We start from the raw sequence: 17955 nt of genomic DNA, 5'->3' as shown, positions 1-17955 counted from the left end.
TGTACATCGTGATTCAGTGGTCTGTTGCTAATCTATAATCTATCGTGTGTTTAACGAGTACAAATGTGCACCACATGCTCTCAGAAAACGTGCTACTAGTAAGTATACTCTATACGAAGAAGAAAGAAGAAAAGAAAAAGAAGAAGAGAGAGAGAGAGAGAGAGAGAGAGAGAGAGAGAGAGAGAGAGAGAGAGAACGCTGATTATGAACATCAAGAAAAAGATGGAGCGTTTGGGCATGTGTGCGAGAATTCTTATGATAGACATTGATTGATCGCAAGATGAAAAGCACCGTTGAAAATGGGATGCAGATGACAGAGTGTAAATAGATTACAGAATGACTGGCAGGTATTAGATTTAGCCATTGAAAGAGCAGAAGTCTGAATGACCTTTCTTAGTATTATTATGCTTTTAGTATTGGAATCACGTTCACAAGATCAGATGAGAAATGCAACTCGATTTTATCTCTGGTAGAATGCATTTTCTTGCTGTTGGTCATTCATGTCTATACGAAATGATGGACTTTGCAAAGTATTTATTACTAATTGCTCCTACTGCTCGGAGAAACCTTAAGCCCCACCGCCCCCGTGCTTCTTTTGATATTCCCATATTACTTTTGTAAGATAGTTCTGTCTCTTACTTCAGAATCTGTTAAATAATGGCACCCAGTTGCCTGTCACGTCAGACTCTACTTTTAAAAAAATATATTGAAGAAAGGATGACGGACGCGCATCAGCTAACAAGCAGGAGGTCATAGGTCAATTGAAGGCCCATCCCAACACTCCCGTTCGATTGACAGCCCATAATAACAGTGCCATAAAAAGTGGATACGGACCAGGCGTTGATTTGAATATGTTAAACTTCTCGACGACCGGGTAGAATATATATTAGGTGATAAAATGCGGGATTAAAAGGTGCGGATTTTTTTTCTGAAGCTTCATTTGAAATTTACATCTGGAAAGGATGATCTCATTTTTTTTCAACTTTGGAAAATTTACATAAACATGACCTCAGCTCTTTTTTTATATATACTTTCATGATATATTTTATGTCTATAGTTTTATAACCTACCCTCGAGTTCAAGCTTGAAAACAACCATTTATTTTTTTAATGATTGATTGTTCTAGCTATTAATTTTTTATAACTCCATAACTTGCGCAGTTTTGTGTTCCACGTTTTTCTTACCAAGGCTTTTCATTTTAAAGAGATTACAATTTGTGTTCTCGTACGTTTCTTCAGGGGGAAATTTCATAAGAACCTAAAAACCCTCTGCATCAGAGAAAGTCGGAAATGATCGACGCACGGTTTTGAGGGGGGGAAGTTGACATACTTTTAAAACTATATTGACGTTTTATGACTTGAAAGTGAAGATCTCAGAGCTGAAGCGGGACATCCGATGTCGAGATACGAGAGGAGACATCGCAGCAGGTATCTAGACTACCTGTAGCGAGTTGACCGCCGCTACATCTATGCTAAATAACGTTCTGTCCTACAGAATCTCTTTTACGGGCTTTAAGGAGACATTTGTGACCTGACTGTCATCTCGAACTTTTTATGGTGCGCCTTTTTATGGTTGTATAAGGATCTTATGGTGGTGTGGAGGGCGGCTGTGTAACTTTCCAGGTTTTGATGGCTTTATTGAAGAGCTGCAAGGACGACTCGAAGTGTAGGCGACTTAATGGGCGTTTGGTCTCATTGAAATAGCTACGTGTGTTTTCGTTTTTTTTTTTTTTTTTAAGTTGTGAGATGCATGAATTAAAGGATTTGATGTGACTGAGTTTAGGAAACACGAACAGGAAGAAGGAAAATACTGAATTCCAGAATGACTTACTCGTTAGGGTTGCTGTTGTTATATTTAGCTGCCAGAGATCTCATGAGGTCGGAACAGTTTCTGTTCATGAGGGATTCCATCTGCTTGATAGCTCCGGGCCCCCCTGGTAAACCGCCCACTCCGCCCACTCCACCTAACGCCGCTGGACTGAATCGGTCGTAGGCGGTAGGGAGAGCGGCAGGTGGTGTAAAGGCTGGATTTGGGGGCGTGCCAGGGAATGACGGGGTTCGGGTGCGGTGAGAGGCGGGCGACTTGGGGGACACCGACGGGCTTGGAGTCGCATGGGCTGCGGTGGGGGCGTCGCTCCCTGGGTCAGGTGACAGTCTTTCTGATTTGACGTCGTTCGTGGAGTCCGAGTGCATCTTCTCCTCCGGTCGGACGCCGTTCGGCACCTCCCTCCGGATTTTCTTCCGGCCCTTGGCACCGTACGCTGCGACGGCCGCGGCGGCGTTGGCGGCAGCTGCCGCAGCGTGCTCTTTGTCTTTAGTGATGGGCGTGTTGTTGTTGTTGAGAGCCAGGTCCTGGGCGCCCTCACTCTCTCCTTGGTTGCCTGTAAAGAGAAAGAGGAACGTTGTTTAGTAAGCGACCCCTTGGGAACGACTCTTTGACGTCTCTGCAAAATTGGGAAACACTGAAGTATAAAGACATTTCATGATTCTGATTACCTCCTCCCCCCTGTAGGAACATGTCAAAGAATGAATCTTATGTCAGGGAAGGTGGTACAATAGTGGAGGGTGCGTAGCATGCAGGGTTCAAAAAAGTGAAGGGTGGCACGCGTACACTTCCTCTCTGAGCACGCGCCCATTGCACGCCCATCTTGACCCTAACCTTTTAATTTCTCTCTCTCTCTCTCTCTCTCTCTCTCTCTCTCTCTCTCTCTCTCTCTCTGAACTAACGAATGGTCGTCCCATTCTCGAAAAGTCTTTTTCGGTAGCTTGAGAAAACGCAGTGCATTTAACGCGAAGGTCTTCTGAGGAGGGTGGTTGCAGCTTCTTGACCTCTGCCATGATCTTCCATGTTCAGCCTCAGGCGATGCCCATTACTTAGGTGAGATGTGAGGAGTAAGGGGTCTTGGGTAAGGGTAAGGATTCATCGGGGGTTGAAATATTCCCGAGGGGATGTAAGTTGGGTTGGTCTTGGGTTCAAAGGTGCAGCTTGGTGTGAAGGACAAGGGCTTTAGGGGTTGTTGGCAAAAAGGGCTTCGGAGAAAAGGGATCGTCCGAAGCGGATGACGAGGGAGGGATTGAGTCAGAGGAGAGGAGGAGATGGAGGAGGACGACATTTCCCGGTAGCTGTCATCACAGTGGACTAACATGTGATCCTGGATGACGTAGTACATCTTGGGTGGCATCATAGTCATAATCCAGCCCACCTGGAGCTGCCCTGAGGGGCACACTGCTTCGCTCCTCTCCTCTACCCGCTACCCCCCTACACCGTCCCGAGCCAAAGTACCCTTGACCCCATCCTCGCCCGCTGACCCGACACTTCCCTAACCAGTTTTTGTTACTCGGCTGCCCGCCCCTGTCACCTCGGGCTTAATTTCGTCTTCAAATGACCGCTTGGTAATGATATATATTTTACCGCAATGAGTTACAACGTCATCAGTATCCAGATAGTTCATTGGAAAGTTTCTTTATTATTTACCCTTGCATGAATATTTTTCTCAGGAGGCATGACGTCAAGTGTCGCGTCGCGTTGGTAACTTTTCAAGCCAAATACTCCGAGCCAATCACAGAGCTCGGTTCGTCCCAAAGGAAAGCTCGCTCGTTTCCATTGGCCGCAATCTGACTGTTGCAACGGAGGCCCCGTTGATGTATTTCTGACTTGTTAACGTATTAGGTATATATTAATCATTTATTTCTTTAAAAACGGCAGTTGTGAAATAGTTTCAAGTGAATGGAGTATTGGTCCGTGTAGGAAGGGCGTAAATAAAGCGAAGTAAAATATCGTGCGTTTGGCAGCCGAGGTTATTGGATGGGATGCAACTTTCAAATAGATCTCGCGTTGCCCAATTGTCATTTAGTCTCCGACTGCCGAACGGTTGAAGACTCTGTCGCTTAAACTGTTGTAAAATGAGTCCCTTCCGGGTAAAATGAGCTCTAAATTTCGAAAGGTCTTTCGTATAATTCTTCTGATCAGATCTGAAATGTTAGCAATTTTCTGTCGTAAATGAAGAAAATGCCAGGTATTCTTTTTCATAGGGGTGGGTAATTGTTAATACATTTTGTATTAAAAAAAATGAAAGAAAAATTCATCTGTAGCTAAAAAGCTAGACAGCAAAAGACCAGCGCCACTGACTTACTCGTAATCTTGCAAACGCCTAATTACCCTGTCAAAATTATGGTTGTTATCGGGCCGTATCGGAATGCAGGTGGGCGTGGTAGCCTCGGGCGACACCTGTGGGCACAGGTAGGCCAGGTCACCCCCGCCCACTAACCCGGCCCAAGGGTAAATGAGGGTTTGAGGGAGGAGGTAGTTTTGCTGGTTGAAGAGACAGAAGTACGGAAGAGAGGGAAGTTTCTAATTGACCGTTTTGCAAGATGAATCATTACATAACTGGTTATAATATTATTATTATTATTATTATTATTATTATTATTATTATTATTATTATTATTATTATCATCCAGAATACATTCGTTGTTTTTACTCTTCAGCAAGTTTAGACAATTTTATCGCTTTTATTTGGCCGTATCAGATCTTAAATTGCATTGTAAAATATAACCATTATATTTTCTCCATTCTTACTTAGTTTCTAATAAGAATTTGAAATTAATTTAATTCCATGCCGGGATTTTAAAAAGAAGCGGGACTGATAAGTTTTAGAAATTATTTTTATGCTATTACCATCGGTGTTGCGGTGTTGAATTTTTTTTTTTGCATCTTGGGAAAGGCGTGGAGGGATTTGTGGCATGGTGAGTAAATCCCGTAGAGATAATTGATAATTTTTTTTCTTTGGCGCATGGCTGTGTTTGTTACAGCGCTGTGTAAATGTTGATTTTGTGGGTTCATTACTTTATGCGCTCAGGGTCAGATCAGTTCATGCAAAAGAACCAATTGCGAAGGAGAGCTGAAAGTTTTTCCTTCTCATTTCTAAATAGAGTTTGAAGACTTCCGAAATGTAGAAAAGTGTGAAGGTAGGTTTTTTATTCAGGGATCCAAGTTTTTTTTTTTTTTTTTTATATCAGCTTTCTGGGAATAAGGAATAAGGTTATCATATACTTGACCCCCTTTGGAGTGTGCCTCTACGGTGCTTTGTTGTTAATCAGCCTTTTCCATCTAATCGATTCACGTGAAGGAAGTTATCATAGAAAGGTCATCGCATCTTGTCAGATAAATGATGCTGTCTTTCAAGATAACACGCGGGGGATGGAGGCCGGGTATAAGAAAGACCGCCTTTTCCATTTTTTTTTTTTTTCTCTTCTATCTTTCGCCTGTATTTTCAAGTGTCGCTATTAGCTCTCTGCGTCTGTCAGGTCATCTGGCCTGCGGTGTTGATGTCGTGGCCTCGGGTATTCCGTGACCCCTGGCCTGCGGGATGCTGTGACCCCTGGCCTGCGGCTCACGACTCTGGTCCCGCTACAAATGCCTCAGTGGATGCCCCAGGCAGGCCTTACAGCGGCCACCACTGGGCGGGCACAGGGGCACAGAGGACACCCTTTACCCTCCCAGTACCGGGCTGCGCCCCCGGCTACCGCAAGGGGCGACGGGGTCATGCCAGCCTGGCAGGAGACGTGTGTCGGAGGCCCCTTGCACACGCGTCCACTCTCCCACCCTACCCATCCCCCCGTCCTCACTCCACTTACCCTACAAATTATATACCCTTCACGTCACTGCCCACAGCTCACGTATAATATATATATATATATATATATATATATATATATATATATATATATATATATATATATATATATATATATATATATGTACACACACACACACACACACACACACACACACACACACACACACACACACACACACACACACACACTTTACCCAGTTCCTAAATGTTCGCTTACCGAAGCTCGAAATCTGTGACACCGGATGCATTTACGGAATCTGTTATTGCACAGAAATTTCTGTATGTTCACCAGTAATAAAATACCCTTATTTAGAATAAGAAATTGGAATTTGTCAAATTCTCTCTCTCTCTCTCTCTCTCTCTCTCTCTCTCGTGGTGTAAGCGTTTTGTCCCATTACGCCCTTGTTGACCTTAGCACCGAGTTATGCACCGAGTAGTCAGTCAACTATAGTGTTCCGTAGTCGGTTATAGAGAGAGAGAGAGAGAGAGAGAGAGAGAGAGAGAGGGGGGAAAGGAGAGAAGAAAGCAAATACAGCAAACGTTAACTATCAATGTCCATAGAAATATTCACCAACATATCATAATTAAAAACAGGAGTGCCCCAGAAAGGCAATCCTCACTCTGCCAGGATGGATAAATTCCATAAACTTATTTATTTAAATATATGAATTTATGCATTTGTGTTTTAAATTTATGTATTTAAGTTTATCGCATAAACATTTCTAAAATTTTCAGATGAAGATTTTGTTATTTCTGAAAATTTGAAAGTACATTTAATGTCTGCTGTTTTATTCAGTGGTGATTCGGTACTAAAGCCAGCATCTGAGATTCCACTTACACAGAACGGGACAAAAACAGTCGGGGATTATATTTACTTTTTGTATAATCTGAACCATAACTGAGCTTATTTATATATTGATGGAATTTCGTTGGCTGTTTTCTCCTCGTCCTAGTAATATTTCGTGTACGGTTTCATGCGCGCTCGTTAGACTGCATTAAAATATTGCGTATTCGGTATCACCCCAGAATAAGGTGAATTTTCCCGCTACCGTGTCTTCAGTTTCGTGTTGAAGTATGACCATTTTCCTGTCAGATCCCTCGTTACCAGTAGCAAAGACTTGAACACGCGTTCTTATAATTATTTGAAACAAGATTTGAACATTTTTAATATGTATATACGAGTATTGTGAAAAAAAAAAGTGTATTACTGTAATGCATTTGTGTTTATTTATTTTTGGTGTGTTTGTCTGAAGCTTCTACTAGATACTTTTGGGTTCACTGCCATCAACCTAATCGCCAAGAATTAAACTTTCCCTTAAATATCGCGGTCTGCTTTCCGCAACATTCGGCCATCCCCTTTCTTCTCCCCTTCACCTGTTATTAAAGGTACATGTATATATATATACACATACACAATGCATATATATATATATATATATATATATATATATATATATATATATATATATATGTGTGTGTGTGTGTGTGTGTGTGTGTGTGTATATATATTATATATACATAACGTAGGCTATATGTATATATAGATATAAATATATATATTATATATATATATATAATATATATATATATATATATATATATATATATATATATATATATATATAGTATATATGTAGTTATATATATGTGTGTGTGTGTAAATCTAAAATCAAGGACTTCCATCATGATTTCAATCACCATTTTTTTATCGTGTCCGTTTTTCTCCGTTCTAAGGTTAAGAATCCCACAATAGTAAAACAATTAAGTCTTTGTGGAGAGAGAGAGAGAGAGAGAGAGAGAGAGAGAGAGAGAGAGAGAGAGAGAGGAAAGTTCAACGACGCGTGGCGACCGACGTCACTTTTACAGGAACCTTTCTCTTGCCGGCCTTCCATTTATTTATCTTCCCCTGTGTGTTTATATTCCTACTGCATTGTGAATTATTTACCTTTTTTTTTTTTTTTAAGTTTTCTACTTGTGTTTGAGATGATGTTTCTTGACCATTTGACCAACGTCTGCTGGGAGGTGGCAGATGCCTGCAGTAAACACGAACTCTCGGAGTTGAACAATCCATAAAGAATTTCTGATTGAATCAATGACGGATTCACTAAAGACAGTCATGTGCGGAAGAGAAGCGAGGAGGGCAATGCCGCAGCGCGGACAGTTAGTCACATCAGGAAGTAGATCGCAGATAATCATCTCTGCTACTTAACATCGAAATTACCATCTGCGCAGTGGTCGCGTGCCACCTTCGGCGGCCGCACCCAGCCATCTTTTAACTTTACATGAGTTGGGAGGAATGGCAGTGGTCACCGCCTTTCGCGTGCTTTCGGTCACCACTGGTCTCCTCCGCTTCTTGGTCTCCCCCCCCTCCCCCCTGTCTCCCATCTCCCATCTCCCACCCACCCTCAGTTCCATTTTCTCTAGCTCCTGGTCACTGCAATTGTAGGATACCTCTGACCACCGCAAAGCTTGTCATTATCTTTGGTTGTTTTGCATTCCTTCAGGTACGAAATGGGACCAAGAGCCTTTTTGGCCCGAAAGCGCCTTTATTGAACATCATTCCATCGTCACCTGTTATGAGAATGGGGGATTGGGAATTACCCTGGCACGATAAAAGACGAATATTGAAAAAATAAATCGGCATAAATAAGCACAGGGCTAAAACCAAGACTTCTTAGGTCGGCTTTCGAAATTTCCAAACCACGCTATAAATCCCACTGTGCAATTCCCATCTATCTCCGCAGACTGTAAACCTGACGGCGGGATTGTAAAAGCTTTCTTCTTCTGAAACCAAATCATGTCCATATGAACACATTAATAGTGTCGTTCATCTTGCTTCTTTACCTGAGTTATTTCCCATAACCCTCTCCCCGAAAAATGTCAAAATCTAATTGTAGTCATTTTAACGCTGTGCATTGCAGTTAAACTATAGTATTAGCAATAATTTTCTTACATTCTACTAATGATTTTTTGACGTGTGCTTTAGCTTTTAAAATTTTCATCAGATGCTTTCATTTTTTGAAAGCCTCAGCAAGGACGCGGAAATCTTATTTTCAAAGGAGAGCAAGGATGACGCCCCTCAAGAAAGAAGCTGTAAATAGGGATTCGTATGCAGATGAATTCTGTTGCACTCACTTCGCAACATTAGACTCAGGGAGGAACAAGAGACTATTAGATTCTCTTCGCCCCAAGTAGACGATCGTCTTTTGTTTAGGAATGTTAGTGGGTCAAAGTGTATATGGCCGACCCCCTGCCTCTTGTATCTTGCGCATTTCGCGCGCTGCTTGTCACTTGATCAGCTTTATCTGATGATATCGCCTGAAATACGGCTCATGATGCCGTATTTATCAGTTATCTGTTCCTCCCACGGCGGACGAAGAGGCCGCCAGTCCCACGAGCCTCCGTATTTAATCCGGCGTTGCGAAAATTTGACTGCAAGTTTCTTCGTTAAATGGGGGCGGGGGTGGATTTCGGGTAGAGCGACTCTTCCTCTTGCAGTCGCCGTTTGGTGTGCGCGTGTCGGCGGCAAACATGCGGTTCGTGAATTAATTGTCAGCGAGGATGGTACGTGAGGAATTAATTTGCGCTAGTAGAGGAGGTGACTAATTAATTATTTTCTCATAAACAGTGACCGGTGATTTCATGTAACTTCCGTGCAGATTACAAATTTCTTCAAGTTATTCGGAGTAGGTAGAAGTGAACACTGCGACCAATGAATTATCCTTAGGTGATAAATTAATTTTTGACGGATGGATTGTGGATTGTGCACCTCGTTAGATTCGTGGCTTTGCTGACAGTTTTCTGTCTGATTGAAGTGAAGTCGCTAAAAGTGTCAATAATACCTGTGAAATTTTAAAACACACCCTTTTGTCTTTGTGGTATTATTGTGTTCACTATTATTATCATCATCATCTCCAAAGTGTATTGACAGTTTAGCAAGTATCCTTCCGAAAAATAGGCAGATAGAGATACTTTATTTTATGCTGTCTGTTATTGAAAAAAGACAATCCATGAATCTAATCAGAATTATAGAGGTAATATCGCGAGACCCGAACCGGTATCAACAGAAAAGCAGGGTCATTTCGTAAAAGGCATCCATAACATAAGACGCATTTTAAACGTACAGTATTCCCACCGCTTCCCTGTAGCACCCCCTTTTCTCTCCATTTCCCCCGAGGAATGGCTCCACGATGACTATCTAACGACGGTGGAGAAATCGCAACCTCCTGTTTGTTCGATGCTATCTCCGGCATAGGCATAATAGGGGAGGAATGCTGCGCGGATGATAACCTGGTGTTGAAATTGAAGATGGCTGGAGAGATTCTACAGGTACTCTACAGATAACTTAAGGGACACTTGTCAACGGCCTCGTCCTGTCGAAATCGGATTTTCTATTCATGTAACCCGTTTGGGACTGAGCCTTTTGAGTAGCTGAAGGAAGTTCGTGGAAGATAAAGTGTAGTCTTCCCTGAAAGGCTTGGGCTGTTTAAAGAAATGTAAATATATATGTATACATATACATTTATATATACGTATAAGTACATACATACATACATACATACATACATACATATATATATATATATATATATATATATATATATATATATATATATATATATATATATATATATATATATATATGAATATTTATATTATATATATATTGTTCATATGAGCACATGTGGATACATAAGTACACGTGGATTATTGTAAATAACTGTTAATACAATCCAGTCTGTCATAGTATATTGCTCATGAGTCGGATTTGTGTGTGTACACCCGCTTACATTATGCATCGGCGGAAGCGTTGCAGTTATTTGAATATATGAAATGATAATGACGACCACTATCGGTAAAGCAAGAACAATATTTTTGTAACTTGGAAGAGCCTTGTGTAATATTGACCGTTTCACAACAGGAAACTTGACGTGCACAATTTTAACCTCCTTCCGCGCGGAATCCTGAAATCTGATGGCCCTTCCAGCATTAGAGTAGCAAGCGTCGGCACATCAGTTGAGGGCTTTTCGGGTTTCTCATCCCGCGTAACCAGAATGCACCGACTCAAGTGCTGATGTCGGCGACTGATTCGAGAGCCCTGATACGGAGATTAAGCCCCGGATGAAAAAGGTCCCCCGGGTATGTTCGGAAGGATTCTGTTTGTACGAAGCACTGTGTCCAGGTAGTTTATTTCGTGCGTATACCACTATACTTGGCGTTTCTTTTCATAGAGATGAAGACTTTATTTTCTTTATCAGAGTGATCTTATACAGGACGGTGTTGCTTATCTCCCAGTTCTGCTTATATCTTCGGTTCTTTATCTGAAGCTGATAGGCAGATGGATTTCTTTAATATCTATGGGAGTTACAAAACAGATATTATGATTAAGTGGATATATATGTATATGTGTGTATGCGTTTACAGATGTATGTATGCACATAGGTTTTATGATATACATAGTGCATTTACCCTGTGCCTTTTGGTTTGATAATATATATACATTATGTGTGTGTATATATGTATATATATATATATATATATATATAAAACATATATATATATATATATATATATATATATATATATATATATATATATATATATATGTTATATATATATATATCTCCACCAATGTAGATGCTGTTCATCATATAGATTTTCACTTTATCATTCAGAAGTTTTGATAAAGGTCTGTAAATTTGATGTAAAAGGGGTAGTTGTAGTTTATATATTATATATATATATATATATATATATATATATATATATATATATATATATATATATATATATATAGCAAATAGCACACTTTTTAAACAGTCTGACAGTGAACATTTGCCAAGAGCTTATGTCTGTTCTTTCCTACTTATTATGTATATTATATATACTTCTGTATATTGTATGTTATATATACTTATTATGTATATTATATATTATATATACATGCGCGCGCACACACAGACACACGCAATGCCTCACACAATAAATAGGAAAGAACAGACACAAGCTCTTGGCAAATGTTCGCTATCAGTCTTTAAAGAAGTTTGTTGTTAAAGAAGAGAGAACCAAATAGAAATTTCATTCCGATGAAACATGTGATTTGCCAGGCCATCAGCCAGACATCCTCTTATTTGAAGTACATTTGGAGTAAAATGGCCTCTCCTAAAAGTTGGCCAAGTGAGAAGCGGCAGCCGTCCATTAGTGTTCGAGATTGCACTTTTTTTTTTTTTTTTTTTCCCATCGCTCTAGATGGGCCTTCGGACTATTAATGATTATAACCCTTCCGTCTGTCTCTCCGTATAAGGGCCGTCATGGCGACAGCCCATTGGGAGACCAGTAGTGATTGATTCTGTCGTCACTGGTGTCGAAACGTTGAAGCATTTCACAAATCTCATTTATGTTGTCGTCCATGATGAGTCTGTGTAATTTGTTTTAACGACTGATTGACGACAGTGCAGCTGTAAAACTTGACTCAGTAATATCGTTTGATTTAGAGCAGATGTAAAACTTGATCTTGTAATATGTTTGGATTGGCGGAAGAATGCTAGATGCATATCTATATAGAAATGAGAATATAAAATGGGATATTTGGATAAGGGACAAGTGATGCTAATGCGCTTTTTATATCACATCTATAAGCCATCGTTCACACCTATAGGTACAACCACTTTCCAGATGGGAAGAAGCCCTTACGGGAGTACCTTCAGCAGGCTCTCGTGCAGGTTATGACAAGATAATCACCTTTCTTTACATGGGAGTTGTCACCTAAATTATAGTGAATTGAAAAGCTTTTACGAAGTGACATAATAGAAACGGCTCTGGCAGGACCGTTGAAGGAATCCCCGCGAGGCTGAGGGAGTCCTTATGGGATATGGAATGGATTCTAATGCAAATGTCCTTCTCTCGTAAGGAGCGCTTCCTTCAGAACAAACGGGTTGACAAGTATAAGAATAGGGACGTCGTATTTATTACATAAGGAGAGTGGTTTTTATGGCGTCTGTCGGTTTGTTTTGTTTTTGGGGGTACAAAGTCTCATGTTGATTTATGATTTTAATATACGTGCAGCAATTTTTTTTTTTTTTTTTTGCTTAAAAATCATAATAATTAATTATCAAGAATAACGGTAGCCCATGTTTTTCGTGTACAACTCAATCTATTCATCCGTGTATCTACATATACATTACGGTTATGTGTTTATAACTATATATATATATATATATATATATATATATATATATATATATATATATATATATATATATATATCACACACACACACACTATATATATATATATATATATATATATATATATATATATATATATATATATATATATATATATATATATATATATATATATATATATATATATATATATATATATATATATCTTATTAAAAAATATATTTGAGCCAAAATGTTTTTAATGATTACGTTAGTGTGACATGAAGAAGGAGTTCTGCAAGGAGCAGTGAAGTAAATTAGACAGAATTTACAAGTGAACGTCTTATTCTGTGAGACAGCACGTTGCCTGGAAGGCAGTTGAAACCTGCGAGGGAGAGCAAGATATGCCTTTATGTAGGCGTCTTATCAATAAAGAAATGTTTACAGCCACGGAGGATCCCATTCGGCGCTGGATGCAACAGTCCTATAAAACGCCAATACAAACAGATTCGTGGCTTGATTTCGAATGGCCTCTTTGAACCACATTGTGCTCCGGAGTGGCCCAGGCTACACCCCGCGTCCTGTCCAGAGCCAAATACACACAATCTGGGATCAGACTTCTTCTTCTTCTTCTTCTTCTGCTTTTTCTCGAATGGAGTCCGTTTCATTGTCGATCCATTTTGAAGCCTTCGACGGTGAATGAGGAAGCCTTTCAGGTTCTCCTGCTTCAGCTTCTGCTTCTGCTGCCCTCGGTCGTTGCATCGTTTCTTTCGGAACCTGTTCTTATTGCCACTCTGTTATACCAAGTGAAGGAATGCTCTGTTCGGAAGTGATTGTTCTAGTCATTATCATTACTTCTTATTAACAACTGCGTTGTATTGTCAGACTATGATTGCCATCAATTTCGGGGCAAATTTTATTTTCAGAACAACCATATTTTTGGTCAGCGAGACACGTTTCCCTTAAATCGTCTTCTTCTTCCGAAGCGAGTTGGGGAAGGCGCTGGTAGAAAGTATTCCTAATATTTGTCTTGGGCCGTGAATGAATAATTCAGGTTTCGGGTCTCAAACGGAGAAACAGAACCCAGATAAATGAAACCTGAAGTGCCTCTCATCACCCGTGGTCATCCATCTCGGCCCCGCAGTTTCAATAAAGCCATTTTTCGACTTCGGCATCCCGGGTCTCATTAGCATTACTTACGCAGGACCCGAAGGCTTTGAGCCGGTAATAGATGCACATTCGTCATCGTATTCGGGCGGTGATCAGTCAGTATGCTACATACGGATGATGGTCTCTCCCTCTCTCCCTCTCTCTCCCCTCCGTGGGCGTAGGGGCGGGGTTACCATAAATTTGCCTTAATCCCGATGCCCCTTTAGTAGCGTTCTTGTGAAGGGGTTGGAGGGGGCGGGGGGCGGTTGCTGCTGCCCGCTTGCGGTGTTTTCCTATGGGAGGCACGAGAACTCCCAAGGATTAATAAAATAAGGGAAATGTGGAAGGGAGACTGTGAAAGGTACGAAGGGACGCTGGAACACCAAGAGCAGGTCTGGGATGGTTACTGAAAAAAGAAGTGATTTTTGCGTAGGGTGCTGACATCTATTGGCGGAATTGTGTTTTGTAAGGTCCGACAACCGGAAGATTATTCTAGTCATTTTATTACGTTTAATCAATTTTCCTCATAAGTGAATCAAAGCGCTTTCGCAAGTCTTGAGTCGTTCACTTTTCCTGTGTGATAAATTCACGTACCTGCAGATTAATTTCCTGTTTTACAAGGTAGTGAGTTAATACAATCGTTCCGAGCTTATTGATGCTGTATCCTAATTTTACTCTTAAAAATAAACCAGAATGTGCATTAATTTTTCTCCTATTGGTTAATGTTTTTTTTTTTATTTTCCCTGGACATAAGCCACATCAAACGTACCAAATCTCACAGCACCCATGATTGGCAAAAGTGATACAGTGTCCTACTTCCCTCCCTTTTATCCATTTGATTTACACTGACGTCGGCTTGAATGCAGCTTAATTCATAACCCCGAGAGAGATAGATTCAGTAACTTTTTATAGTCGTATTTATAGCACAGTTTTCTTTGCCTTTCAAAGCACTGTTTTATCATTGTGATGTTTTGGAATTCCTCGCTTGTTCGACTTCGTCTCCAGGTATGGCAGTATCCCTTCCAAAAATTACGGTTGTCACAGCCTGTGATTTCAGGAACAAGGAAGAGCTCCCCCTATTTAAATAATGTTAACGACACACGCGCATTATGCATGAGCTTTGTCGAGACAAAATCTTGACACATAAAATGAGCGCGATTATGAAGAGCTCTTCATATCATAAATTATACTCAGAATTTCTTGAAGATGTCTCAGTATTTTTGTGAGCTTTTGAAAAAGCGTCAAAGTTTCTTGAGAAATGTTTGGATTATTTATTGGAACTATTGATAAGTTTTCAGATATAAAAAATAATTGATTAACTCAGAATGATTAATCGAGTTGGTAACTGCAAAACATTGTGAGAGATCAATAACTAATTTGAAACACAAACTAGTGAGTAAAACAACTTACAAAGTTAAGAAGAGGAAGAGAGAAAAGAAATAGAATAAACATTCATATAACAGAAATAGAATTGCACATCAGCGGTGAATTATTAGACTAGAAAAGCACATTAAAAGAAATAGAAGTATAATAACAGTGTATGATGATGGAAATAGAAATAGGATAGAATAAAAGAATAATGATAGAATAAAACTTTACGGCAAGAGAACAGTAGAATAGAAATGCGCAACAATGGTATTCTGTGGGTCGTGTGATATTCTATTTCTAGAGGACTCTTGGGTCCCTCATGTCAACTCCTCCCATCACCTTCCCATTCAAGCAAAGGGGACAGTGTTGGCGTTCGTTATAGACTATTGTTGCGGGTATATTTTAACAACCGATGCCTTCTTGATCTTTCCTATTACTCCCACCCTTAGGAACTCCTTACATAGAGGTCACGTTGCCCTACTGGCATCTTAGAATAATCGTTTGATATTTCTCCTTTGAGAATGGACAGTTTGTGTTTATGGAACATCTTGCTTCGGTTTGCTTTATAACATTACGCTGCCATATCTGCAACTGCAGTTGAGATTCATGTGGATGCTCGTCGACGAGGTAGAATTTGCATACATCTTCATTTGTTGTATTAATTTTATGGCAAGTAGAAAGTTTCGCTGGAAAACGAACCAGAGAATATTGACTAATTGACTTCATCCTTAAACAGACGAAGGGCCTTGATAAAGGGAAAAGGGTTCCGTGGAAGCCGGAATAAGGCCTTTGATAAGGGCAAAAGGGATTGGACTGTCAAGGTTTAATGCAGGTCGGAGGTCAGTCTTGGCCTTACCCCCTTTAAGGAGCTGCCTGCGATCGGGGGAATTTTTCAAGTGTCTTAGAAACGTGTACGATGCTTTTGCATATCCCGGAATTTGGGTTTTATTTTCGTCCGAGGCATACATGCTGCGCTGGGAACACAGTTCCTTAATTTACATTTTACCAAAAAAAGCTAGCTATTCGAATTTACATGCATAGCCTTTATGTTGTTCGGGTTCGGTGGACAGGAGTCTCTAATAAATCCTCTCATTTATTGATATCGTGTTAACTTATAAATGAATTCGATTCAAATACGATTTCTTTACTTGCGCAAAACATGTTTAGATAAACCAAGTGAATAATTGAATCCCTCCCGAAATTTGGAATAAATTCTCTTTTCATCTTCTTTTACTTGTGTCAATTCCCTTTTTAATGTGTATATATATTTTCTAAATACCAATTGTTTAAAAAACATTTATACATTGATTGGGTGGTTTTCCACAATCTACACTGATCATTTTCAATATCCTAAAACCTTTAAAAACAAAATAAATATTTTCTGGCAGCTTCGTCATCAGAGAAAATTTTTTACCACATGAAAGCAGATAGCACTTTCAAAATTTCAGCTGTCACCACATTATCACTAAAACATACTTACGGAAATAGAGCGACTAAGAGTGGAAGTAACTAAAGTGAAGCATTAGTGAAAGGACTTTTGGGGCCTGTGTGTGCGTATTTCTCTAGATTAAAGAGTTAGTGAGAAAAGAAATCTGAGTTTTAACTTACGGGAATGATACCAAGCTGACTTACTAGAATAACACCACTTTGGCCAGACGACAGCGGCGCTAGTGTCCAAGTCTGTCATGGCTCGCATTCAGCCTTTTAACAGTCCTTCTATCCACTAGAATTTCCTCTTCCCACTACTTAGGTCACTACACTGCCACTGCCTGACCTGCTGGCGACATGCGGGTCACAGGTCACAAGTGGCAAAGGTCTGACACAGAACTCAAAAAAGGACACTTTCGTCGAAGGGGTGAGTTCACCAAAATCTGTCAACATAAAATCAACAACAGAGAATCACAATTATTATTCTCTTCACCTCCACCGCATTCTTGCAATCCGTTGGGCAAGGCAACACTCCACTGGCATGTCATCGAGATGGAATACAAAATTTTTCGAAATTCCCAACAGAATAAAATAAGAAAATCGAAATAAACTGATAGGATCCAAATCTTCCAGGTGACGGACTCATTCACGGAGCACTGTATATCGTTTAAAATTCCTCCGGCGACGGGCGAAATCTCGGGAGATCACTTTAATCACTTCGCGACGATTCCTCTTCCAGAGTTGAATGTTCCAGCGAGTGTGTGTGTGTGTGTGCCGAGATTTACGACGACCCACCAGTGACGTGGGTCTGGTGCTAGCTCAAAGGCGGCTGGCGTGCAACTGTCTGCTGCCGCTACAGGTGAGCTGGCGCAGGTACATCGTCGGGCGGGTGGAGACAGGAGGAAGGTGCTGCGGATGCTTTGTTCGTGCGTTACGTTCACCCTCCTCAACGCGTTGGTGGAGGAGGTTCAGGAGAGTTGGCGTGTTTTGACCGAGCCAGAGGCAGTGTGGACGCCAAGGGAGATGGTTGTGCGGAGGGCTTGTCGCTCCGCTAGTCGAGCCTTCCCAGAGATTGCTATGTAGGCGCATGGCTGACACTATTGTAATGCAAGAATATATTTATCTAAAACATGTGTAAATTACTCTTGTTTAATTGTAAAGCAGTACGAGACATTTCATTGTATATATGAAAGAAATAAAAAAAAA

General features: G+C 40.4%; 1 protein-coding gene across 2 annotated transcripts in view; it reads right to left on the bottom strand.

The window, feature by feature from the left end:
- The window catches only part of LOC136852292 (uncharacterized), a 59609-nt gene extending 42014 nt beyond the window's left edge, over positions 1-17595 (bottom strand). The window contains exons 1-2 of one of the 2 annotated variants that reach the window (XM_067126789.1): positions 16930-17595; positions 1831-2380 (exon numbers count right to left, since the gene is read on the bottom strand). In XM_067126789.1, coding sequence (XP_066982890.1) covers positions 1831-2380; positions 16930-17017 — 638 coding nt within the window. In that variant the 5' untranslated portion in view covers positions 17018-17595. The remainder of the gene's footprint in view (positions 1-1830; positions 2381-16929) is intronic. The other variant, XM_067126790.1, reaches the window with a different exon arrangement.
- Positions 17596-17955: the final 360 nt, after the last annotated feature.

Source organism: Macrobrachium rosenbergii, chromosome 25 (genome assembly GCF_040412425.1).
Source record: "Macrobrachium rosenbergii isolate ZJJX-2024 chromosome 25, ASM4041242v1, whole genome shotgun sequence".
NCBI lineage: Eukaryota > Metazoa > Arthropoda > Malacostraca > Decapoda > Palaemonidae > Macrobrachium > Macrobrachium rosenbergii.
This window is presented reverse-complemented; position numbering and strand designations above follow the sequence as displayed.